The sequence below is a fragment of the Cervus canadensis genome, chromosome 8 (assembly GCF_019320065.1).
Source record: "Cervus canadensis isolate Bull #8, Minnesota chromosome 8, ASM1932006v1, whole genome shotgun sequence".
NCBI classification, from domain to species: domain Eukaryota; kingdom Metazoa; phylum Chordata; class Mammalia; order Artiodactyla; family Cervidae; genus Cervus; species Cervus canadensis.
The window spans coordinates 25,602,483-25,629,491 of NC_057393.1; the positions used below are offsets into that span (position 1 = coordinate 25,602,483).

Consider the following 27,009-nt stretch of genomic DNA (forward strand, 5'->3'; position numbering starts at 1 on the left):
GGCAAGTTTGGTCCACAGCAGTAGCTAAATACATGTGTCATGCGCATGTACTTTTATGACCTTCATCATTATTTATGAATTAAATTCAAAGGGAAGTCATATCCATCTGGGAAACTTGACATATGCTTTTCAATACCCACGTATGCATGTAGTTCAGATAACTCTGCTTTCTTATTATTCTGGATAGGAGGAGGCCATGCTTTCCAGATGTCAGTAAGGGCAGCAACGAGCCAGTTATCTTGTCTCAGAGAAAGTCAAGTGGCCTGAGGGCCCCATTTTCAGGCCACTCTCCAGTCTCCAAACATAATCTCTCATGCCTTCTGAGCTTGGCCCATGCTGTCCTCTTGGCCAAGAATGTCCCTCACCCCCATCCTACCCTCACAGCCCCCTCAACTATAAGATCTGGGCTCTGGTCAGACGGCCCGGATCCTCCGTTCTGAATGCTCCCTTCCAAGAAGGAATCCCTCCTTCACTGCCATCTCCACCCCTACAAGCCGGGGCTCTTGAGGGCAAGAACCATTGCTTATTCATACCGAAAATATGCTCCAGCCTCTGCAATAGACATATAGCCGGGTGGATGGGGGAACAGGAACCAAGACCCTTGAGTTCTACACATCTTCACTGCCAACTTCAAAATAAAAGTCAATTTTTAAAATCGAGTTTTGGTGATTCCAGTGACTAATTTTATGGACAAAGTTCCCTTAATAAGATCAAAGAGGAGCAGGGTAGTCCAATGAGAAGGCCTGCGACTCTGGAGCCCCAAACTCTGGTTCTGAGACACTGAGCAAATGGTATATCCTCTGGGAGGCTTATCCTCCAATTTTCTCATCTGTAAAGACAGAAAAGGGTGGAAGCCTCGGCTCAAAGTCCAGTTCTAACACTCTAACTCACTGAAGCAGCATGTGGCACTTCCACATCCTGCAACAAGAGCATGTTATGTTTCAAGGATGAGTCCTCAAGGCCCTCCTGGGTGGATGTTGTCTCTTTCAGTCTCTCTTAAAGTCCCGCCTCCTGGTTAGTGCTCACAATGCACTGTAGGCTGGAGGTGGATGACAATTCCCCAGGAAGGGCAGGCCATACAGACAAATGGAACCACTGCCCTTGTTAACGCCACATCACCAGAAGAGAGCCTCCCCAGTCTGCCCAAACACTTCTGAGCATAACCTTGGCCAGGTCCCAGGCACCAGCTAAGCTCTCCTCAAGTCATGTGTGACTGGGGCTAATTCCATTATTTTGCAAACACATCTCTGTGTACCTGTATATTCTGTCACTCTCCTTGTCCATGACAAATGTCTGGCATAAAAATTACCTTCAGAAATGTGTTAAGGCAGACAGAAAGCATATCCAGAGGCCTGGGGAAAGTGAGAAAACTGGAGATTGGTGGAGATGTTCTTCATTACTGTGCATCAGACAAACAAAAGGAGAGAGAAAAGTGGGGGTGCCAGGGTGAAGGAAAAAACTGATGGTTCATTCACCAGCAGCAAGCATGTGCTGGAAGTCTAGCCTAGTTGCTCAGCAACCAAGAAAAAGCATTTCAGAGAGCAAGGGGCTAATTGGATAAATGAATTAATTAGACATTTCCGGAGCCAGTGCCATAAATGACGACAGGCTTGGGTGGCCAGTTTTCTGCTAGTAAAATACCTTCGATCCTTGCCTCTGCTTTGGTCCAGCAAATTTAGGGAGCTGGAAAGAGTGGGAGGCAGGTAACAATGTGTCAGAGATGCTATCTTAGGAGGAGACAGTGATGAAGGAAACCCCAGTCTTGGGGGAGAAGTTGAACTAAATAAGCTTTGAGGTCTCTTTCGACTCTAACATTTGATCAGTTTTGCTCTGCAGGGTAGGGAGCGAGGGAAAGGACTAAATCTCCACTCCAGCAGCCTGAGGATAACTTTTTCCCCACACCATCCCCCGGGGTTTCCTTTTGCTGTGTTTAAAGGAAGCAGGTTCCCGTGAAAGCTGATAGACGGCAGTTGTTGAGGAGTTTGTGTGGGAAATGAGATGCTTTGCTGGTGGCTGCTTTTTCCCTGCTCTGCTTTGCTTCCTCCCGTTGGCTTGCTTTAATTACAGCAGAACCCCACTGCTTCCTCTAATGATGGAGAGGCCGCTCCTGCGCAGAGCTCACAGTGGAGAGGAGGGCGCAGGCAAGAGGTCCTGCTGGTGGGAAGAGAACAGACCCAGGGCAAGGAGGGAGGGTGGCCAGCAGCTGCCGGAGCCCATCTCTCAGCTCCACTGGCCCCTGCAGTGAGAGGAGAGGAAAGAAAAGAGTTAGGGATGGGGTAGGAGAAAGCAGAAGAGAGAAACAAACTGCAAGTCTCAACACTTGCTCAGATGCATGCATGCATGCCAAATCGCTTCAGTCGTGCCTGACTTTTTGCAACCCTATGGACTGCTGCCCACCAGGCTCCTCTGTCCATGGGATTCTCCTGGCAAGAATACTGGAGTGGGTTGCCATGCCCTCCTCCAGGGGATCTTCCCAACCCAGGGGTTGAACCTGCATCTCCTGAGACTCCTGCATTGCAGGCAAAGTCTTTACCATTTAGCCACCAGGGAAGCCCACTTGCTCAAATACCAAAGTGAATTCAGTGAAGAAAATCAATTTAAGGGTCTGTCAACTGATGAGTGGATAAAGAAAATGTAGTATTCATATGTAACAAAATATTTTTCAGCCTTAAAAAAAAAGTAAATCCTACCATCTGCAACCTGGAGGACATTTTTTCTAAGTGAAATAAGGCAGGCGCAGAAAGACAAAGACCGTATGCTCTGTCTTATATGTGGAATCTCAAAAAGTCAAACCCACAGAAGCAGAGGGTAGAATGGTAGCTGTTGAGGGCTAGGAGGTGGGACAAATGGGGAGATGTTGGCCAGAATACAAAGTTCAGTTTAAGAGTTCTAATGTATAGCATGATGAGGATAGTTAACAAAACTGTAGTGTATAATTGAAATTTGCTAGTAAAATAATCCTAAATGTCTTCACCACATAAAAAGAGTAACTACATGAAGTGATGGGTTTGTTCATTAGCTTGATTGCGGTCATCATTTCACAATGTACATGCGCATCAAAACATTACACTGCACACCTTAAATATGTACAATCTTTATTTGTCAATTATACCTCCAAAAGCCAGGGGAAAACCAAATAAAATGCAAAGAGCTCAGGAAAATGAAGGGAAGAATAAAGGACTAGTATCAGAAGGTTCTTTCAGAGCAAAAAGAGTGAGGAACATGGAGAGTGCTGGGCAGAGGGGAGGGTAAGAGGCAGGGTGGTTTTCCCAGCATCACTTTCTTTTCTTATTTCTTTTTAATAAACACTGGTCCAGTCCCCAGACCCAGGGGCTCTGGGTTGGAAAGACCCCCTGGAGAAGGAAATGGCAACCCACTCCAGTACTCTTGCCTGGAAAATTCCACGGACTGAGGAGACTGGAAGGCTACACAGTCCATGGGGTCGCAAAGAGTCGGACACAACTGAGTGACTTCACTTACTGGGGCATTTGAGATCTCCTCCTGCCCCTGGAAATTTCATCCTCTACTCAAGTGCTAACCCATAGGGTGACCTCGCTTTAAAAACTAAAATTCACAAGAAACAATGGGTCCTATCCATTCACAAAGGATTCAGGATAGACTTGTTAAAAGCAGGACAAATTCTCGCTAAAAGCCTGTTTTTAGAAAACCACTTAAATGTAAAACAAGAAGAGGAGGCTGTAAGACAGAGTTCCATAAAACAGAGGTGTGCAGCAGGTGGACACTGTTTCATCCTCAGGGTCACCTGCTGTTCTTTAAAGACACTTATGTCTACCCTCTTACCATTTCCACTCCCTTTGGGAGAAATTTAAATAGGGTTGAATCTGAGATTAAAGAGAAAGAGAAGGCTATTGATAAGTCAGTTCACCCCTCTAGCCATTACAGGATCACTTCCCACTGTGCAGGGCTTTTCTCTGCTGGAGCATTTCACGAGTCCCTCCTCCCTCAACTCTGAAGAAGGGAAGTGGCATCTTTTTCCTCCCCTTAAAACACACATGCTCTGTGGCGAAAACGGCTCTCAGGAGGTAGACCTACCGGGAGGTGAAAGGGAAAGTGTTAGTCGCTCAGTTGTGTCCTTTTTGTGACCCCATGGATTGTAATCCGCCAGGCTCTCCTGTCCATGGAATTCTCTAGGCAAGAATCCTGGAGCGGATATCTCTTCCCTCCTCCAGGGGATCTTCCTGACCCAGAGATTGAACCCAGGTCTCCTGCACTCTAGGTGGATTCTTCACCATCCGAGCCACCCAGGAAGCCCCAACCAGGAGGCAGACCAAGCTAATCTTCAGGACCTCTTATCACCTAATAATCACCCCCCATTTTCAAGCACACACCTTGTCAAACATTTCAAATTCACCAAATCCCCACATTGGTGTGCAAAATAAGGATTATAATTCAGCTATATAAAAGAGACAACTAGGTTTCAGAAAAGAAACTGCCCAAAGTCACAGAGCTGGTCAGTGATGAAGCTAAGAATCAAGGTGAGGTCCATCTACCTAAGCATGACTCTGCCACCTAAAGCACCCCAGCTTCTGTCTCCCCATAAGTCATCTAATTTATTCATTCCATCCTACTGGGAGAAAAAAGCCCGAGACTGTATTAAGAACTTAATCAGAAACAAGAACATTAAGGTGCCAAAAAAGATCAGTGGATTAGGAATCAGATAGATAGACATTAGTATGGGTTCCTCCACTATCTTGGTGAATTTAAACACTCCACATTTTCTCCTAGCCTTTTTTTTCATACGTGGAAAAGGGCATGGTTAGATCATTAAGTGTTCTTTCTAGCTTTAAAATATGACTTCTGAATTATTTATATTCTTAGAGAATTTTGGAGAGGACAATGTTAAACCCAAAGGAATGACTCGAATTGTCAAGTTTCTGCCACCCGCAAAAAAAAAGATTGAGCACAGAATCCTTTCTTCTGCCCCCCAAAGTCACATCACAAGGATGAGCAACTTTTCTTATGATTTGGCAGCCACAGTACTCCCTCACACATGTCTGGAAGTGTATTGTTTCTGATGCCCTTTCAAACATATGATTTCATTTTGATCCCTGCAACTATTACACAGATGAGAAAATGAGTCTCCATATTGACTGACTTGGACCATTTCATAAAACTGGTAGAAGATGACATGGAGACTGGCTTTCCGGTTCCAGTTTAGTCACAAGCAAAAGGGATGCTTCTGAGTGTACCCTGTACTTGGATCCAGAGTCTTCTTGCAGCCTGAGCCTGTTCATACAACCACTAAGCTATGACCAACATCATCCCCAATAATCTCTTTTGAGGCCATAATAGACACTAAGTAATAGTTGCTAATAACTAATAAAGGATGCTAATACTGTTTCAGCACACACACCTGAAAACCTGCCAACTCCATCTCCAGGTCAGATCAGCTCTGTTTGGAGGCATGTGCACATTAACACTCACATGTGCACACGCATGACCGCCCCACAATCTTCTCTCCTTACTTCCACTTCTGAAAAGGCCCACTGAGAAGTATTTTATCCCAGACATGATTCCTTCAGCATCCCTCAGTCCAAACTGTGAAGAGGCTGGCTGAGGCAGGGGATCGTCAAGGAGCAACAATGCTTCTCTACTGCCAGCCTATGTTCAGTTACACGGTCGTCATGGTGGTGTTTCATACAATATCATCAGCTCTGCCCCCAACTCCATTCCTTTAAAAATTCATAAGTGTGCAAAAAAAGAAAAGAAAAACACAAAACAAAACCAGAAGAGGGAAAAGGCAATCTTGAAATCCATTCGACTGAAGAAGCATATGTTCCTGCAGGCACAGTAGGTATTAATAATTCAACAAAATATTACGGTAATTACTATACTTTGCAAAATCACAACAGTGCACTTTAGCACAACTCCTACCAATCTCCATGTAACTGCCATTAATAAACAAAACACAATTCCCTGTATTCAATTTGTTGTTTAAAAGCTAAATATTTTATCAGAACTAATATATTTTAAATAATCCATCAAGACCAAGAAAATCCCTGGCCACATTACTCCCCTATTTAAGTGAAACCCCATCTTTCTGGCTGGAGGAGAAATGGACTTTGACTCTACCGAGAATACACTCAGGATCAAGGCTGGAAGGCCCGCATGGAAGGACCTGAGGACTGTTCAGCTCACACACTCTGCTGGAATCTGGTCAGGCTGTTGGAAAGAGAGTGAGAAAGGAGAAAGAAAAACAGCGGAAGATGAATTCTTTTGAACCATGAATCTGACCTACTTCATTCAGCTCCAGGAAAAGAAGCCATGAACTATAAAGAGAGGTGAGTGGCAGGAAACCACCAAAAAGACACACTTAAGTATAGCCTTGAACATGTATGAGGTTCATAACCTTGAAATACAAGCGAGCCTCCCTTTACACTGTAGTCATGGTCCCACGTGTTTGCTGCATCCAGTCTATCAAGTTCTTGATTTTATCTGCTGTATCAGCTTTTGCTGCAAAAGTGCTGCAGAACAAATCACTCAAATCTCAATCTTTAAAAAAAAAAAAATCAATCATTTACTCTCACAAGAGTCATTTATTCTCATAAATATATAGGGCAGCTGGGGCTTGGCTGGGCAGTCTTGCTGCCCATGGCTTGGGCTGGGCTGGGCTGGGCTGATCTAGGCTGGGCTTAGCTGAAAGTAGCTATAGACGACTTGTCTCCTGTTCTCTACCCAGGACTGGTGGGCCAACCTGGGCATGTTTTTCTTATGGCTACTGCAGAGATGCAACACAGCAGGTAGATACACAATGCCTTCTGATAACTAAGCTTAGAACCAGCAGTACTTCTATTGGCCAAAGCAAGTCACAAGGCCAAACTTCAAGGTTAGGAGATGAGGAAGAAGGTCCCACCCATAGAGAAAGGGCATTGCAAAAGCCCAATACTAAGAGAGTTAGAGAGAGAGTGAAGAATTAGAGAAGCCAACAGCACAACCAACCACGCCTGCTAAACAGTTCTTCAGCTGGTTTCTTCTCACCACTTACATTGCCACCACCCAAGCCACCATCCTCTTTAGCCATTGCAACACTCTGGTCTCCTTGAATCCAGCCTTTTCTCCCTCCAACCCATCAGTCAGTCAGTCAATAGGTAAGACATGTCCAACTCTTTGCATCCCCATGGACTACATGAGGGGCCTGCCAGGCCCCTCTGTCCATGTGATCTTCCAAGAAAGAATACTGAAGCGGCTTGCCATTTCCTCCTCCAAGGTATCTTTCCGACCCAGGGATGAATCTGTATCTCCCACCTGTATCTCCTGCACTGGCAGGCAGACTCTTTACCACTTGAACCACCTGGGAAACCCAACCCACAGGGTGGTCAAATTTAATTATATGACTCTCTTACTCTGAATTTTCCCAAGGCTTACCCCCTTTGCTCTTAGGATAAAGAATAAACTCCTTCCACTGAGCCCATATCATCTTTCTTGGTCCAACCCATGCCTGTCTATCTCGATTCATCTCCCACCAGCCCCTAGCCCACACACCCTCTGCTCCACTCTGTCCTTCTTTCCGTTCCTTTCAGAAACCTCAGTCCCTCATGCCATAGAAGCTGGGTACCCAAGACACCCTGTCCATTCCTCTTTATCTAACTGATTATGCTCATCTGCTTCTGCCTCTCTGCTCTCTCCCTTCTAAACATCCTTGGTGAACCTCTGACAGTATCATGAACCTCTCCTTCAGAGCTCACCATTATGTACTCAGAGCCCAGTAGCACCTGGCACATAGATGGCACACCACCAATATCTGCTGAATATCAACATTTCTTAAAGCTATTTTAATTATTTTTAAATAAAAGATGGCTGCAGATGGTGACTGTAGCCATGAAATTAAAAGACGCTTGCTCCTTGGAAGAAAAGTTATGACCAACCTAGATAGAATATTAAAAAGCAGAGACATTACTTTGCCAACAAAAGTCCGTCTAGTCAAGGCTATGGTTTTTCCAGTAGCCATGTATGGAGGTGAGAGTTAGGCTATAAACAAAGCTGAGCGCTGAAGAATTGATGCTTTTGAACTGTGGTGTTGGAGAGGACTCTTGAGAGTCCCTTGGACTGCAAGGAGATCCAACCAATTCATCCTAAAAGAATATTGGCTGATATATATCTGAATAAATACTACTACTACTGAATATTCATTGGCAGGACTGATGCTGAAGCTGAAACTGCAATACTTTGGCCACCTGATGTGAAGTACTGACTCATCTGAAAAGACTTTGATGCTGGAAAAGATTGAAGGCAGGAAGAAAAAGGGATGACAGAGGATGAGATGGTTGGATGGCATCACTGACTAAACGTACATGAGTCTGAGTAAACTCTGGGAGTTGGTGATAGACAGGGAGGCCTGGCGTGCTGCAGTCCATGGGGTCACAAAGAGTCAGACACGACTGAGCAACTGAACTGAAGACTACCTCATCTGGCTGTGCTATATATTAAAGATATTCAGATAGTGTGTCTATGGCAAATTGCTTCAGAGAGTATTTAATTTCCCCACACTACACTGCTGATTTTGTATAAATGTGGTTTTAATGCATGAGGTTCCTTTAAAGGGTTGGGCCTCAACAATAGGAACAAAGCCATGATGTCCCATGTTAGACATCTCCTTTCCCCATGCTCATCAGTTCCCTGAGGGGGAAAACACACATCATCCAAAAACAGCAAATAATGCAGAATCAGCAAGTAGTCTAAGAACGTCAAAGACCCAGGGGGAATTTTTTTGACCTTACATTTCTATGTCCAGATGAGCCATCAAAGCCATGTGAGATAAAAATAAATTTTAGACAGATCCACAAAGAAAATAAAAAGTATCACTCAAGCACTGGGTGACTATATAATATACCATCCAAGGCAGGATCATTTGAGAGTTAAAAGCAACCCTCAATGGCAATCCACTCCAGTACTCTCGCCTGGAAAATCCCATGGACGGAGGAGCCTGGTAGGCTGCAGTCCATGGGGTCGCTAAGAGTTGGACACAACTGAGCGACTTCATTTTCACTTTTCACTTTCATGCATTGGAGAAGGAAATGGCAACCCACTCCAGTGTTCTTGCCTGGAGAACCCCAGGGACAGGGGAGCCTGGTGGGCTGCCGTCTATGGGGTCACACAGAGTCAGACATGACTGAAGCAACTTAGCAGTAGCAGCAGCAGTAATATTTATGTCAGAACAGAGGAACAAGTCAGGACATTCCTCTGCACTCTTTGAGAAAGAACACTTGAAGATCTACCACAGAAAAATGAAATGCAATCCAAAAGAAAAGAGGAATGGAATTCAAGAAACAGAGGCACCAATCCAGGAGTAGAAATAAATAGAAATATCAAGATGACAACAAGGAGGCAGGCCTAGAAAGAAATCAGTACAAATTAGAATATCCATTAATGATACAATTAAGAAGCTGGACTATCTTAGTACTATGGTGAAAAAATAGATGTTTCTTTTGTCTTCCTATGAGGAACATTCTCATTGAGTGACACAAATTTAGTCATTAGGATTACATCTATTTCTAATCATGCTACTGAACTTTTTTGTAGATAATGAAACAATCATAATATTTTAAACATTTTATGAGTTTCCATTTACTGCGGTCTTGATTACATTCAGTGTATTTCCTAAGAATGCTCAAATTTAGCACATATTTTACATGATCTCACATATTTCTTTGCAATATTTGTCTAATATGTGAGTCCCACACACAAGACCATAAACTTTTGGGGTATCCAGTCAGCATCATACACTTTTCTGCACATCCTGCATCACTAGGCATATAGTAGATGCTCTCCCAAACATTTCATATTATCTGAAAGGTATAAAGCAATCAATACAGGTCAAGTCCTAGAACAAATGCTGTTTTTTTTAAAGACATCAAATTACACTCCTATCTGAGAATTTTATGATATCAGATATGACTTGAAATAAATTGTACATCATGCCTGGAATAAGAATCTCAAGGTTTTTGTTTTTGTTTTGTTTTTTAGTACCATGGTATGCGTGCTAATGAAAGTGTTTCATTTGTGCTGGGAGATATAGGAGAAGGCAAAAGAAATGTGTGGTTTCAAATTTGCTGCATAAGGACCTCCAGCTACTCAAAGAATGAAGGAGAGGTGATGTGAACTAACACCATGAGATCACATTGCCCCTGTTAACAGCGCTTTGAAAAGTACTCTTTTCAAAAGGCTACAGTAGCTCATTATTTAACTGTGACACAAGCGGAGCAAATAGCATCGTCCCCATTTCACACGTAAAGAAATGACTGACCTGATACTACATCTAGCTTGCAGTGATATGGGTCTGCATCAAGAGTTGCATAACTCTTTCATTTATAGATAAGAAAACTGGATCCCAGAATAAGCAAGTAACTTAATTAGCATCACACTAAGCAAACAAGTTATTGAATGAATGAATGAATGAAAGTATATCTGTTTTGGATAAGACCAAATTTATACATGTTTAAAAAAAGCATCTTCCGATTTTTTTAAATCATAGTTCTAGACCCTTTCCTTACTAATGCACCCATTAAAATTTTTTTTATTCACAGATAAATAAGTTACTACAGCTGGAAGGGTCTTTGTTCTCTTACACCTAAAAAACAGGTGACTGGCAGAAGAGAGTAAATGTAAACCAGAAGGCAGCTACACATCCCAACTCCCAGGCCAGTGTTCTTTCCAGACTCTCAAGATGCCCCACACGAAGGATATCTCAGATGGGGAGATACCAACTATAAGCTCAGCTGCTTCCTGCCAAAATCTTGACAAAGTCCAAGAAAAAAAGAATCACATCTTATTCCTAGGCCAGAGATCATGCACCAGCAGGTATGGGTCCAAATATGAGGGAGACTAGCCTGGCAGATGAGGTCACTGAGTCAGACACAACTGAGCGACTGAACAATAACATATCCTGAAGAACAAGTCCATGACATACAGGCATATGTATGGCTGAGTCCCTTCAGTATTCACCTGAACTATCACAACATCATTATTAAAAAAAAAAAAAAAAAAGCAGCAGCAGCAGCCTATGCCCTGGGATGGGATGGGGCTCCCTAGCTCTGAGAAGTGACAATGAAAGCTAATTTGGAGGTATGCATCCCTTCCTCAAACCCCCAACACCATATTCCTGCCACTCAATATAACCTGGGCTCCTTCCTTGTGGAAGGAGCCAACCCAAAAGGAAGACCCTCTCAGAACCACGATCAGTGCCTCCATCTCCCTCTCGGTACCGAGCCGGTACCATGGTGGGGCCGGATGCAGAACTTTAAAACGGTAAGGGAAATACTTGAGGATCATCTTAAGTGTCAACCTGACAGTACCATGGGATGTCCAGATATCTGGCAAACAATACACTGAAAGTCCATCTAGTCAAGGCTATGGTTTTTTCAGTAGTCAAGTATGGATGTGAGAGTGGGACCATAAAAAAGGCTTAGTGTCAAAGAATTGATGCTTTTGAACTGTGGCATTGGAGAAAACTCTTGAGAGTCCCTTGGACTGCGAGATCAAACCAGTCCATCCTAAAGGAAATCAACCCTGAATATTCATTAGAAGAACTGATGCTGAATCTGAAGCACCAATATGTGGCCACTGATGCAAAGAGCTGACTCCTTAGAAAAGACCCGCGATGCTGGGAAAGACTGAAAGCAGGAGGAGAAGGGGATGACAGAGGATGAGATGGTTGGACGGCATCACCAACTCAATGGACATGAGTTTGAGCCAGCCCCACGAGATGGTGAAGGACAGGGAAGTGTGGCATGCTGCAGTCCATGGGGTCGCAAAATGTCAGACAGGACTGAGCAATTGAACAAAAACAACAACAAAATATTAACATGTCTGTGAAGGCGACTCATTTGAAAAGACCCTGATGCTCAGAAAGATTGAATGCGGGAGGAGAAGGGGACGACAGAGGATGAGATGACTGGATGGCATCACCGACTCAATGGACATGAGTTTGAGTAAACTCCGGGAATTGGTGATGGACAGGGAGGCCTGGTGTACTGCAGTCCATGGGGTCACAAAGAGTCGGACACAACTGAGCAACTGAACTGAACTGAACTGAAGGGGTTCCTGGAGGAACTTAGCATATGAATTGGTAGACTAAGGAAAGCAGATTGCCCTCCCAGCATGGGTGGGCCTCATTCAAGCCCCTCTAGGCCTGAATAGAACAAAAAGGCTGAGTAAGAAGAGATTCTTCCTCCTTGTCTGTCTTTATGTTGGGACACTGGCCTCCTCCTGCCTTCAGACATGGACTCAGATGGGAACTACAGGATCAGCTCTCCTGGATTTCCTGATGCTAATGCTGGCTGTGGACTCTCAGTTTCCATGACAGTATCAGCCAATTCCTTACAGTAAATCTCTCAGATATATATACAAATATATAAAGAGATTTACTTTGAGAGAGATATATATCCTATTGGTTCTGTTTCACTGAAGACCAGGCTAACACACTCAGAAATAACTAAAGGTATTAGTTCCTTTTCCTCCAGAAACATACTCTGAAACAAAGCCTTGAGTTCAAGTACAGTTGACCCTTGAACAACACAGGTTTTAAAAGCATGGGTTCACTTAAACTTGGATTTTTCTCAGTAAACATATACTACAGGATCTGTGTGCCTGGTTGAATCCACAGGCATGGAGCTTTGAATACCTGAGGGCCAACTGTAAAGTTATACATAGACTTGTAACTGCATGGAGAGCCATGCCCCTAACCCCCACATTATTGAAGGGTCAAATGTAACTTATTTGGGAGGTGATCTGAGGAAATACTGATTGAGCTAGAGACAGCAGAGCGCAACGGGAAGGTAGCAAGCAATGGGAATGAAACAAGCAAATTACCACCTTAGGCATCTGGCACTTAATCCCAGTGATGGCTTCTGGGAGATAGCGTAGGAAACAAGTTTCAGAGTTACCCCACCCCAAATGGAAAGGGAGCTGGGGTATTTATCCACCAACTTCCAGTAGTCATTATCAGGTGGCTGCTCCCTACTTCTTGATGGAAATCAACTCCCTGCTTCCAACCTGCGCCTGTGTGATCCAAGCTCCAGACAGCACACAGTCCCTGATGCTGGTGGTCAGAAGTCAGTCCCATTTGCAGACAAATGGCAAGTGCAGAGAGCAGGGTATCAGCAGATCTGCTACAAAAGGACAGACACTCAACCCACCCCATCTCCTGCCTAAGTGATAATGAGAACTAACATCTTTAACCAGTGTAAAACCTATTACACTACCCCCTTCACAATATTACCTGTAAGATTCACAACATCCCTACAAGTTCAGGATTATCCCCATTTTACAGCCAGTGAAACTAAGGTTCAGAGGCTTACTTGGAATCACTGCTACTTGGGTACCTTCTCATAAGAAGAAAAAAAAATCTGAGTTTTGAGAAATCTTCCAGTGAAAAGTTTTCTGTCAAGCATGAATAACATTGCAAGCAACATAGTGATGTAAGCAACCTTTTTGCCTCTAAAGATTCTTTCCTCTACCTGCCACCAGCCTAGAACACAAGCTTCTCTGCATCTCCAGTACCACGGCCTCTAAATCGTAACAAGCTCCCTCCACACGTGTAATCACATTCAGATACGGCAGCTTGAGTGAATGCAAAAAAAAAAAAAAAAAATGTTCAACTCTGTAATTGTTCTTCATTTCCCACTGAGAACAGATTTTAAAAGGAAAAAGTTCATTTCTTATGCAGCACAGCAGTGTGATCTTTAACCTGATTCTAACCATCTGGAAGAAAAACTGCCTCCCTCACCATAGATGCCAAGAAGGCTTTGAGAGGACTGAGTCAGGTATGTGGGGCCTGAGAACCAGGGAGAGAGAAGTATGATGCCCCCCCAGGGGGTAGATCCTGTGCCTGGAGGCAGCAAGAAGAAATCAGATTCTTCCCCATTCCCAAGACAGTCATTCTTTACCCAGGTCGTTCTGCGTATTTAAGAATTTATTTATGTCATTCAGCTCAGTAAGCTTCTATTGACTGACCACCGTGCACAAGAAAGTGAGCGGCACCAAGTCAGAAAATGCAGAAGAGATGGGGGAACCAAGCCTGAGCATCACTGCTGGATTAATTTATATCTAGAGTTTTAGTTGAGTCATTTATGGGTTGAATGGACTGCAGAATGGATGCATTTTACAAAACATCCTTGCCCTTTTTTCTGCAGGAAGGGACCGAATGATCAGACTCCCCAGGACTCAACTCCTTGGTTGTTAATCAAATGTTCATCTATGGGTCAAGCCCTCCCACAATGAACTCACAGGTTACTATGGCTCTTCCTCACTCCTTTGAAACAATTCCTCATGCAGTATTTGTTTTATTATTTCATTCTACTTATTTTCACTTCTTTCCCAGGGCAACACTCCCTCTAGTGTCTGCGTAGGGATCTCAGGTCCCATTCCTGCTGCACAGGATGCAGACAAAAAAGGGAATTCAAGCCTGCACCTCAATGGGTGTGGATCACAACAAAATATTCAAGGGTTTGGCCAATATGATAATTCTGGGAAAGAAGCTACAGATATTCTGCAAACAGTTCCAGCCACAGATATTCCCATCTCATGCCAGGCACTGGGCAGAGGTAGGAGACAGAGAGGAGAAGCAAACCCAGAGCATGAAGGTCCACCCCATGACTTGGATGAAATGAGTCTTTGGCACTCTAGACTCTTCTTGTCCGCCAGTTCCAGTAGCCCTGTGTCCTCTTTTCTTAAAGCTACACGTTTCACTCACTTCCTTCAAGAAGTCTTCCATGATTAGCTGCGAGGTATAATCACAGATGCCCAAGCCAAGAGAAGCTACTCTTCATCTTTCTGGATGCCTTTCTCAAAACTCCACTCAATGAAAGCCCTGAAAAAAGGTTCTACTTGTTAGTTATCTATTAGTGTAATCATTAAGTTGACCCTACCCATCTGATTCCAATCATTTCTAAGAAAATTCTGAGTATGAGCTTCAAGCAGCCAAGTCCCCAGCCAGTCACACTTCCCTCTCTCTCTCTCTCTGTCACTGTCTCCTTCAGTATGACACAGAAGGCAGATAACACAGACTTGTCTGAGTTAGGACATGGACTATGGCTGGCAGCTGAAACAAGTGCCTCACTGAGAACTAGCTTCTAGCCAAGGCTTAGGGATCAGCTCACTGGGAAACTGGGCATCTACCTCCTTTCTCTGCTTCCATGTTTCCTTCTGAAAATGAAGAGAAAGCCCCATCTAACATAAGAATAACAATTAAACCAATTAAATATCTGGAGGACTAACTACAGGTCAGGTACTTCTTTTCAACACTTTGCTAAATAAAGCATCTTATTTAATTCTTAAAATAGCCCAATGTGAGAGGTACTATTTTATCACTCCTTTTATGGATTTAAAAACTAGACAAGAGAGGGTGACAACTTGCCTAATGTCACACGGCTATTAAGAGACAGAGGTAGACAGCCCAATTTAAAAATGGGCAGAACTGAACAGACATTTCTTCACAGAAGACAGACAGATGGTTAATGGGCACATGAAAAGATGCTCAACACTGCTAATCATCAGGGAAATGCAAATCAAAACCACAATGAGATAGCACCTCACACCTATCAGAAGGTCTATCATCAAAAAGAATAGAGGTGGATGTCGGCAATATGTGAAGAAAAGGGACTCCTTTTACACTTTTGGCGGGAATGTAAATTGGTACAGCCACTCTGGAAAACAACATGGAGGCATCTCAAAAAACTAAAAATAGAACCATCTTATGACCCAACAATTCCACTTGCAGGCATATATCAAAAACAAAGCAAAAACTGAATTCAAATAGATAAATGCACTCCAATGTTCATAGCAGCATTATTTACAATTGCTAAGAAGTGGAAGCAACCTAAATGTTCATCAACAGATGAATGGATAAAGAAAATGTGGTGATGGTGTGTGTCTGTATGTGTATATACACAATGGAATACTACTCAGCCATAAAAAGGAAAGAAATTTTGCCATTTGCAGCAACATGGGAGGACATAGAGGGCATTATACCAAATGAAATAAGTCAGAGAGAGACTAATAGTGTATGATATCACTTACATGTAGGATTTTAAAATATATAACAAAAAATAAAAATATATAACAAACTAGTAACTCTAACAAAAAAGAACCAGACTCACAGATACAGAGAACAAACTAGTGGCTACCAATAAGGAGAGGGAAGTGGGGAAGAAGAGGATGGGGTAGGGAAGTAAGAAAGACAAGCTGTTAGATATAAAATAAGCTATATACTTATATAGCTTATAAGGTATATAGGATATACTACACAACACAGGGAAGATAGCCAATATTTTATAATAACTATAAATGGAAAATAACATTTAAAAATTGTGAATCACTATATTGTATACCTGTAACTTATATAATACTGTACAGCAACATTATACTAATTTTTAAAAAGAGTAAATTAAACTTAACCCAAGAAAGAGAGTGAAACAAAGACAGGATTCAAAGCTAGGCATCTGGATTTAGAACTCATACTCCTGTTTCCTGTATGGCTGTGTTTCTTGCTCCTAGCTTACTTCTATTCCTAGTATATCCTGAAAAGTATAATCCTAATTGCATTCATGATGAAAACTCTCAAGTATGCATTCACACAAGTCACAAAGTCATATCCAGGCTAAATAACCTACAACCTAACAGGAGCCTTGATGATCCTATATAACTATGGTCAGCTTTTCCCCTAAGGTAGGTTTCTTCCAGCACAGATCAAGTATCAGGCCCCTGCTTAGCAACGGGCACAGATTTAGTCACCAACCGCCCTGAACGGCTGGCCCTACTGTGCTCCAGATCCTCTCACCCCAACCTAGTAGGGATGGTTTCCTCTGCTACCCAGCAAGGAGCTCATACCAGGAAGCTACTTGTGCAATCCTGAAGTTCCATTACTTTTTGGAAATTTACTATAGCATATTTATTAGCATACTATAAAGAACAGCATCTCCATAAATAATTAAACCCAAACTACACTGATCAAAACAAATGAACAAAATGTTCCTGGTGATGCAACCAGACTCGGTTCACTCACTAACTCAAACGACGAGGTGTCTCACAAGAGGTCCCCATTAACAATGGTTAGTAAGATACAGACTTCCCAGTAAGGAGCTGGTACTTACCGTCTGCAGTCACTGCGGTGGGTAGGCAGGGTGGCCACAGGATTACAGCCAGGCAGCAAGAGGAAGGAATCTATTCCTCAGTCTCTCTGGCTAGCCTTGTGTGTGTGTACTCATTCTATGTCTCACTCTATCCGACCTATAAAATGGGCAGCACCCTACCTCATTTGAGTGAAAATTACAGAAAATGGTCTGTAAAAGCAAGAAAGGAGAGAACCAGGAGTGTGCAGAAGACAGCTATAGAAAGGCCAGGAGAGAGTCCACACTGTAGGATGCCACGTTTCTGTCCAAGCCTCATACCCTTCTTCTCTCTGCTGAATGATGTGATGAAGACCATTCCCAAGAGCACATCCAGCCTTAACAGCCTGTTGGTCTAAGGTGCCCACAGCATCTCCCACAATGATCTCCCTCCTCTGAGCTCAGAGCCTGTAACGATCACTTGACAAATAATCACACATCACCCCGTGGCATCTGTCTTGCCATGTGTTATTAAACTTTACAGAAGAGCAGCCTCATACCCAAAGAATATTAGAAGGACCTTTAGGCAAATGCCATCTTATCCTTCTTTGTCTCTCCATCACAGTCCTACCAACCCCACAGTCCCCAGAACCGTGCCATACACCCAGTGAACACTAGACAAATGGTTGAATATCTTATGTGAGTCCACCTGATCTCTCACGTACATAAGGAAAAAGCCAGGATTGTTGACTCGTACCTATTTCCATCCTCTCATTAAGTGGGGTAGAGATGTCTCGACATCTTCTCTTAAAAGTCACACATAAAATAATAAACCAAGTGTGTAAACTCAGCACTGTTAAGAAACAGTGTCAGCTGTCCTCCCCGATCAGCTAGGGCACCGTCCAGTTCCCAGGGTCAGTTTAGCAAGTACGGACTGAGCTATGTGCCAAGCACTGGACCGCATGTCACAAAGAACACATGAGAAAAGCAGAACTCACAGTAGGTGTGGGACGTAGGGTGCTGTAGCAAGAATTTTATCCCTCATCCCTCACCTTCAAAACACTCATAAAATAACCAAGTGATAACCTAAATATAATCAAGAGTGTGGTACAGTCTGTAAATTCTATAAACAGAAAAATAAATGCTTCTAGGAAAGGTTCTAAAGAGAATCATGTTTGGATCTTAAACTGAACCATGAGTAATGTGTGTGTCTCCAAGGGGGGAGAGGGGTATCCTGAGTGGAGAAGACCTCAAGAGCAAAGGCTTGGAGTAAAGAAGGAGATGGGGACAATGAAGGGGCTGCCTTGGCTACAGTGAAGGGGTCTATCAGGGAACAGTCAAATGCAGAGCTGAAGAAGCAGGCCCAGGACATATGCAGTGAGGATCTTTGAATGCCAGGCTAAAGGACTTTAAATTCGAATTCAAGAAGCTAAAGGCTCTCAAGCTAGAATGGAGACCTACTGGATGAAATGCTCCTGGATACAGCAGCTGTCATGTTATGAACAACCTGAGAAAATGATTGCTATCCCAAGGGACAAGGATTTCCAATTCCTTCGTAGCCTCTGCTCAATGAGACTTGGGACTCACTCAGTCACTGCCTTAGTCAAACCCAGTTGAGTTTCTCCACTACACACAAGACAGAGCTCTCTTGTCTCCACTCTCTACCAATGAAGTCAGAGCAGCATCCAGACCTTTCAGTAACCCACCACCCAGAAGAATAGCCAAGGTTAGCTGAAGGCCATCTATCCCACAGTACCAGTGATGCTTACCCAAAGTGGCCCACCAGGCACTGGCATGCTACACTTTCCAACTTCACAAGACCTCTTCCCCCCAAATTTGCTGCAACCTAATCCTCTGACATCTTCTCCTCATAGGGAAGTGTCTCAAGCCAGCCAGGAGCTTCCCTGGTGGTTCAGATGGTAAAGTCTGCCTGCAACACAGGAGACCTGGATTCGACCCCTGGGTCGGGAAGATCCCCTGGAGAAGAAAATGGCAACCCAATCCAGTAATCTTGTTTGGAAAATCCCAAGGATGGAGGAGCCTGGTGGGCTACAGTTCATGGGGTCACAAAGAGTCAGACACGACTGAGCAACTAACACTTCAAGTGAGCCAAGAGGTCAAAGGAAGCAGGAAATCAACAGTTAAATCAAGCCCCCAGGCCCTGGAGTACCTGGCCTTAGATAAACCCTTTGGACACAACCTCCTATTTCAGCATCCAGCTTTGTCACACCTCTCTGCGCCCTGTAGGATGATTCAGGGCCCACAGAGCATCCAGTTCCAAAGTTCCCCCAGCTACAGTAAGAGATTTACCCAGCCCGAGGAAGAAGCAGTTCTCCCTTCTGCCCCCTGAGCCTTCTTGCCACCATCCCCTCCCCTTAAATCCAACACAATCAGAGAAGCCACTTCCTGCGTGCCTTCTCTGCCAACTACAAAGCGAGTTCCAACCTCTGCATTTCTGCAATCATTAAATCAGGCCTCCCAATTAAGGAGTTTGCAACTTCTGCTCACCTTGGAAATCAATGCAGGATCTGAGAAGCAAATCACGCCCTGTAACCAACCAACTGGGCCATCAGAGAAAATGCAGAGCAGACAAACAGCCTGTGTGCGGCCTCTCCACTACCCCCCTCCCACCCTCCCACCCCCAGGCTGACAGTGAGTGACCGGGAGCAATTAGTGCTGCTATGTCCCACTGCATTTCCCAGCTCTGTCTCCACTGAGATGGCTTCCCTTGTAATATTAATTAAAAACAGATTCTTTTTGGCAAACCCCTGAAGAATGGCTCCAGTGGCAGGCTTCTTTATTAAGCCTCTGAGAAGACAAAATGCATTAAGATATTGTGACACGGCTACGGTGAGCGGGGACGAGAAGGCTAGACATCCCAGCCAAAAGCTGTTTGAAAAATCTGTTTGGGAGCCACAATTAGATGCTCCAGTGAGTGAGACACAATTAATCTGATCAAATCTGTCACTATTTTGCACATTAGGAGTAAATATTTTAGAGCGTTGTCCAGCTGAATTAGTTAAGAGCACGAAACCGTGCCTGGGAGCATCTGGGTGTTCCACCTGCTGGTGTGCTCAGGGCAGGATAGGGACCTGGAGTTATCAGCATCTTCCCGTTCCTCTGCACCAAGGTGCAGCATTGGGCACACGAATTAACGACTATCTGGCAAGGCATCCCAACCAGACACACTGCAGGGACAGCACTCTGAGTGAGCTGCAGGAAAGGCATGGGGATCAGTCTATGGGAGGAGGCAGCCGTCTCACATCCTGGTACCCGTGAACACACGAGGGATTCCCCCATCAAGGCTTTACAATGCTCAGGGGGCCTGGAAAGTGGACTGTTGTCTTCACAGCCTCCCTCTCTCCAGAGTCATTTGCCAACTCACTAACCAAGCAGGAAGGCGTATTTCTTCTTTCAAAAGAGAAGAGCAAGCTGATGTGATTTTCTGTATCCCTGTAAGCCACAGGGTCTGGATTCCCTCTGGGTGTTTGCGAAACACTTTCTAGCCCATTAATCACCAGAATCCCAGCTGGAGACAACCAAAGAGAAAGGCAAATCACTCTTCTAGAGTACAGGCTTCAAGCCCAAGCTCACTCTCCTCTCCCCTTGAAATATCTGGCAGGGCAAGAAAGGCCAGAGGGGAACCCAGACTCCATCTCCTCCTGACTCAAGCCTGCTCGGCACTTCCTCTGTTGCCCACCAAGTCATGCCAGCCCCTCCTGGGACCAAAGTGAATATGTGACTCAAGCCTGGAATGAGACTCAGCCCCTGGGCACATGCTGGGCACGTGAGGAAGCGGGTGGAGACCCTTCACTTGCATATCCATCTCCTCATGTGCGTGCATATGAGCTCAGTTGCTTCAGTCTTGTCTGACTCTGCAACCCCATGGACTGTAGCCCACCAGGCTCCTCTGTCCATGGGATTCTCCAGGCAAGGATATTGGAGTGGGTTGCCATGCCCTCCTCTAGGAGATCTTCCCACCCCAAGGACTGAACCCACATCTCCTGCATCTCCTGCATTGCAGGCGGATTCCTTACCCATTGAGCCACCTAGGAAGCCCCATCTCCTCATGCCTGACCACAAATTGCCAGAGTAGAGTTCAATTTTCAGATATATGGAGTAACTGGAAACTCTCCTCCAAAAGGAACTCACAATGAGGAATGTGGTCCACCAGAGGCAGTTGAGGGAGAGCAGCAAGCCCCACAATGTTTTAACCATTAGCGTGGTGGCCTTCCTGGAGAAGGACATAGTTAACACTAAAGTCAGAAAGGAAGATGGAATTCTCTTTTCATGCCAAAAGAGCTTGAAAACAAGGATCCATGTTCTCTGCCTTGAGGGCTTCTCCAACCAATGATAAAGGGACCTTCCAGGAGCATCCTCTCCATCACTCCTTACCCTGACTTTTTTTTTTTTTCTAACAGCACCTTCTTTTGCTGACCTCAGGAAAGGAGAAGGGGAAAAAGAAATTGATTGGATTTAAAGAAAGAAAGAAAGAAACTGACTGGGTAATGTTGCAGAAACTGGTTTTCTAGCTACTCCCCTCAGGGGTTGTTTCCTTAAAGTCTCCCAGAGGCAGGGATGGATTAGCTTGTTTGCTCATCTTTCTCAGGGCAAAACAGACTGACCCTTGAGGAAGCCCTTTCCACTGAAACTGCCTGTGAAGCATGGTCTGAAGAGGCAGCCCTCTCTGGAGCAGAGAGAGTAGACACGTGGGGCCCCCATACTCACCTGCTGTCATGTCCTTCGCTCAGACAGTAAGTCTGGCCAGGAGCACAACCAATGAACCCCTAAGGGGGCTACTCCTGGACTGCCCAAATCTCATCGCTGTCACTAAGAACTCCAAGGCCAACTGGTCCACTCCTCTGGCCCTTTGGGCCCACCTTTTTAACCGGAGAGCCATTTCCCAGGAGGGTATAGGACTAGACTTGCCCCCTCAACTTCCTCTGCTGTACAACTGCCTTGAAGATGCTCAGAGAAGGCCACGCACACGGAACTACTATCTGCAGAAAGCATTCTCTAACGTCCCATCTTCAGGGAATCTGTCAACACACAGAAATGATCCTTAAAATCAAAGCAGAGAACTCTTTCGGCAGAGTGAATTTATATCGTCCCAGTGTGGCACGCTAAAATCAAAGGACATCACCTCCTCCTCCTCCTCGGGATACATTTGCTTCCACACATCCAGTCCATCCTCCTCACGGAGTAACAACACGAACAAAATAATGCACATACACGCGATTACTCATTCTCAAACCAAGAGAAGTTGAGAGTCACAAACCCTGCTGTCAGAGAATTACATGTCGCCCTGTCTCTCTCTCTCCACCTCCCCCCGCCACACACACACACAATCCTCCCAGTGCCTGCAAATCCTCGATCACCCATCCCTCGTACACGTTGTCCACCCCCTAAGCCCAGAGCTGTCCACTCTGAAGCTGTGGGGAGCCCTCACTGAGATGAAGCCACCACCGCGCTGCTGAGGAGCTGCTCTGCCCAAATGCTTTCAACCCAGGTTGGGCTGCCTGCTTGGTGCTGTGTGTCCGTAAGAACCAGGAAATCTGTGCTCGGTATTGCTGATGAGCCCCTCTCTAAGGACTCCTCGCTTTCCTGTTACTTACTAATCATCCCTGCGACACCCCCCAGGCGCTGCTGAAATAAGGCGAGAATTTCCTAGGGAAATCTTTAATGTCAGTCATGAAGAGAAATAAAGGGAGTGGGGGCGGTGCTTTCCCATCGAGTGAGTTCCCCAAAGCGGCAGGTACGGACATCCACCATCCTCCAGATTCTGCCCCGAGCCCCGGTTCTGATCTGATGCTATGAGCCAGAGACGAGAAAGGGTTTTTGCAGAACTGGCTGAAGTGGGGCCCGAGGAAGGCAGGGGAGTTGGGTAAAAGGTCGGAGCCATCCCCCACGGTTCCTGGGCTGGACTGCTAGAGCTGGCGGCCAGCTGGGGGCGGGGTGGGGAGCCCCTCCGGGCACGCGCTGCGGGCTGCAGCAGCTGCGGGGGTAGATTGTATTCTGCGCCCTAAAGCCGGCGGCGGGTGCCTGGAGCCTCTGGAGCCGCCGGAGTGGACTCCAGGGCGCCACCTGTCAGTACAGCAGCTTCCCAGGGTAACCCGGCAGCCGAAAGGCGTGGAGAGGCGCGTAGAAAGCCCCGGGACGCAGCTCGACTCGGCGAGTTTGCAGCCGCAGGACGCAGCGGCAGGGGCGACTATGTGCTCAGTGACTTAAGTGTGCTTCTGCTGCGTGAGAACAAGGGGTGCGGGACGGGTGTTGAATTTCACTTCACACTTTAAACTTTTTTTCTCCTGCCTCTCCTATAGCTTTGCAGGGCAGCTGCCTGGGTCTTGAAGGGGAAAGCTTATGTCAAGAAAGGCCCAGACTTGGGCCAACTTGGCCCAGCCTCCCGCTAAGACTGGGACAAAGTGTGCCTGGGGCCCAGGGCAGCATCCTAAGCGGGGCGGGCAGGAGTAGTCCGCATGGCACCATCTCCTGGTTCTTTCCTTTGGTTGGAGGAGAGAGGGGAACCCCGGGGCATTAGCAGGAGTCAGTCAGCCTGTCCAGCAGTTCTTTCCCCCAATCAGTATATTTCCTCGCCCAAGAATTCACGCGCACAGTCACACCTAACAGGACAACTGACTCCCCAAGCCGAGTACCAGAGAAAGTGATCGCTGATCCCGATAAGGCACCTCTTTGCCCCTCTTTCCTCCAGACAGCTCCGATCCTAGGGTCTCCGGTAAACAAATTCACACAGTCTTACAACAAACTCCGCTAACCTGTTGGGGGCGTGGGGAAAGCGGGATGCACCAGACTAAAAGTCGAGGAGCCCCCTGCTCCTGCCTTCACCTCAACCCAGGGCAACTATCTGCCCCTCTTTCCCACCCCCCACCACCCCATCCCACCCACCCCGCGCCCCGTTTTCCGCGCTCCGCGGCCGGGCGAATACTCACGCTGCTGTTGTGTCCCGACCAGTGCACCATGGCTTGGTTGTGGGCCGAGTCCCCAGTCAGCGCGAACGAGGTGCTGGGTAACCGGAGCTCTTCGGCCGCTGAACCCCCGGGCCGTGGTGCCTTCACCTCCTCCCGGAGACCCTTGGCCAGAGGGCGGCTTCCTTTGGCACCATCGGCTAAGACAGTAGCCCGGGCATCCCCGTGTTCCAGGGCACTGGGGGGCTGCGCCCGGCGACTCCTCCTCACGCCGCTAGGCTTGCCAAGAGTCGAGATGCCCGGTCCCCACCGCGAGCTTGCTGGAGACAGCCCTCGGGCTTCTCCAAGCTTCTTTCCGCCACTGCCACTGCTGGGCTGGGGTAGCGGCTCTGGTCCCGGCCGGCGCCCCAGTGCGGCGCCACTCCGTACAGTCGCCAGCTCCTCCGGCCACTGGCTTGCCATTGCCACCGGTGAGGGACGAGGCAGCGCCGGGGACCGCGAAGCCAGAGCCGCTAGGCGCCCAGGACCGCCCGTGGTGTCCCAAGTGATCTCGGCGCCGGCCAGGACCCACGTCGACAGGAGCAGGAGCCCGGTCCGGGCGAGGGGCGCCCCGGGCCAGCCTGCAGGGCGCTCGGTGCGCGCCGCCTCCATCCCGCTGCGGCTGCCGCGGCTTGGGCTGGCGAGTGCGTGGTGCCCGCCGAGGTGCGGGTCCGGCGCAGGGGGTGTGCGCTGCGCGCGCCGGCGAGCGAGCAAAATGAGTGTGTGTCGGGGGAGTGGGGAGGGGGCGGCCGGGAAGGAGGTGGCTCGGCCTGGTGCGCCTTGCTGGTCCTCTCCACTCTTCGCTCCTGGCTCTTGATCGCTGGCTCTCTCCTCCACAGGGTGATTCCAAAACCCAAGAAAAATTAATAAATACCCCGGAGGTGCTTTTTCATTTTCTTAAAACAAGATTCCCCCAGAATCTTCCCCGCCGAGCTGCTCCAGAAAATTTGTCAAAAGGAGTATTCAAAGGTAATAAGAAAATCCTCTTTTAAAATATGAAAAGCAACCCCAATCCAGGAGGAGAGGCTGGCGACGGACCCCAGTCCAGAGTCTCTCTGAAACCCAGCCTCCAACCTGCTCTCGGCGAAGAGTTGGGAGCCGCTTCTGGCCGCGTTTAGGGGGGTTACTCTTCGGGCATGCTGAGGGGGCGGGAGATGGCGCGCTGGGAAGGTTGGGGGTGGGGGGTGTCTCGCGGGAGGAGGAGGAGTAAAGTGTTTTCAGCGCCAACTGTTCAGGTTGGGGAGCCTAAGGGGAGCCCGGAGTCTTCGTGCATAGAGGCAGCTTGCAGAAGCCGAGCGCGGGATGGACTGGGGACTCCGCTCCGGGCTCCCCAGCCTATCCTTCCCTCCACCCCCACTTCTACCCAGTGCCTCCGCCCGGTGCGGGGGCGCGGGGAGTGCGTGCGTGCGCGTGCGTGAGGGGAGGCTAGGGGTGCGCCCGAGGCTGGCGGGCGGGCACCCAGGGTGGGGGTACCTGGCTGAACCAGGGGTGCCTGGGTGTGCGGGGGCGCGCGACTCTGTGCGTGCGCGTTTGCACGCGTATTTGTGCATGTTAGTGTGAGCAATGGAGTGTGGGGCAGGGAGGGGTGCGCTCGGGCTGTGGGCACGTGTGGATCAGGCACGGGCTGTGTTTGCATTTCCTTGAACCTGTGAGTCGTCAGAAAGGCAATATTGAGAGCAAGGCAGGTGGTTCTGGACCACCCGCTCCTCCGAGGCGCCCCGCTCACCCATAGGCCCCCATCGCCTGCGGACGTAAGCTGATTGTTGCTAGAACCTCCGGAAGGGTTGGAGGAGAGAACTAGGAGGCGCTGGCAGCCGGGTCTGGGGGTTGCTAGCTCCTCCCCGATTCGCCAGCTCTCCTTCCCAGGATCCCAGCTGGAGCTGGGGAAGGACAGTCGTCCAGATCGGTCGCTCCTACCCGGAGGACGAGAGCCCATCTTTCCGCCTGCGATTATGAGATTCCTCCCTCATCTCCCCAGATTCATTACTAAAAGGGCTCAGTTGTTCTCTCAAAGTGTCGGGCTGCCAATTAGAGGGTCCCGGCCAGCGCCGCACAGGCCTGGGGATCAGTCCCCACTGTCCCCAGCTGCGGAAGCACAGCCGGGCCGCGTGGAACTCAGCCTGGGCCGGGACTCATCCACCCGAAGGAAAGGGGAGGCTCGGGGTGAGCTGGAAAGAGGAAGCGAGACCCAAAGACAATCTGGAGATGTAGTTTACAGGCCCTGGGGCAAGAAGTATAGCAGCGGCGGCTGCGAGGAGCTCCGGGAATTTCTAGGTGTTGAAAAGACCTAGATGCGTGGAACGGGAGGAGGGGCTATTAAGAAAGCAGTAGGATGGAGGGAGTCTTCAGGAATCTATATGAGTTCTCTTGTGGGAGACGGTTAAAGCGGGGGTGAGGGGGCTACGAGGAGAGGAAAAGAAAGAAAGGTGGAAGGAAAGCTTTAAAAAGGGCGGAGGGGCAGAGGGGTTGCAGACAAAGACAGAGACAGCAGGGAGGTGACGAAGTGGTGGAGAGAAGGCGAAATATTAGTGCAAAAAGAAAGGGGAAAGCAAAGAAGAGACAAAAGAGAGCCACAGGAGGGTCAGAGGGATGCGGAGGACAGAGGCGCCTGGGATCAGAGCCTGCCAAGGATGGAGACAACCTGCGGTTCCCAGGAGCCGCCACCAGACCCCTTGTGAACTTGCTTTAACGCCCGCACACCAGGAGCTGAAATGGAAATTGGGGGAACGGAGGAGGCTGGACCAGAGAACCACACCGATGACCACGTACGTCCCACTCAGAATGAGACTGGTCCCTGGAGTCTGTGGGTTTCCAAAGACCACGGCGATCCGCCGCCCCAAGAAAAGTTCCGGCGCTGCAGCCCGAGATGGGCTCGGAATCAGGCGCTGGACCCGAGCCGGCCATCCGCAGGTTCCCAGCGCCCCTGCCGGGGAAGGCCTGGCACTGCAGCCGGAGCCGAAGCTCTGGGCTTGGGGAGGGACGGG

General features: G+C 47.4%; 1 protein-coding gene across 1 annotated transcript in view; it reads right to left on the reverse strand.

Moving 5' to 3' along the window:
- Nucleotides 1-25,305, reverse strand: part of SORCS3 (sortilin related VPS10 domain containing receptor 3) — a 619,218-nt gene extending 593,913 nt beyond the window's left edge. Inside the window, exon 1 of the mRNA XM_043477073.1 lies at nt 24,011-25,305. Coding sequence (XP_043333008.1) covers nt 24,011-24,637 — 627 coding nt within the window. The 5' untranslated portion in view covers nt 24,638-25,305. The remainder of the gene's footprint in view (nt 1-24,010) is intronic.
- Between the last annotated feature and the right edge of the window lie 1,704 nt (nt 25,306-27,009).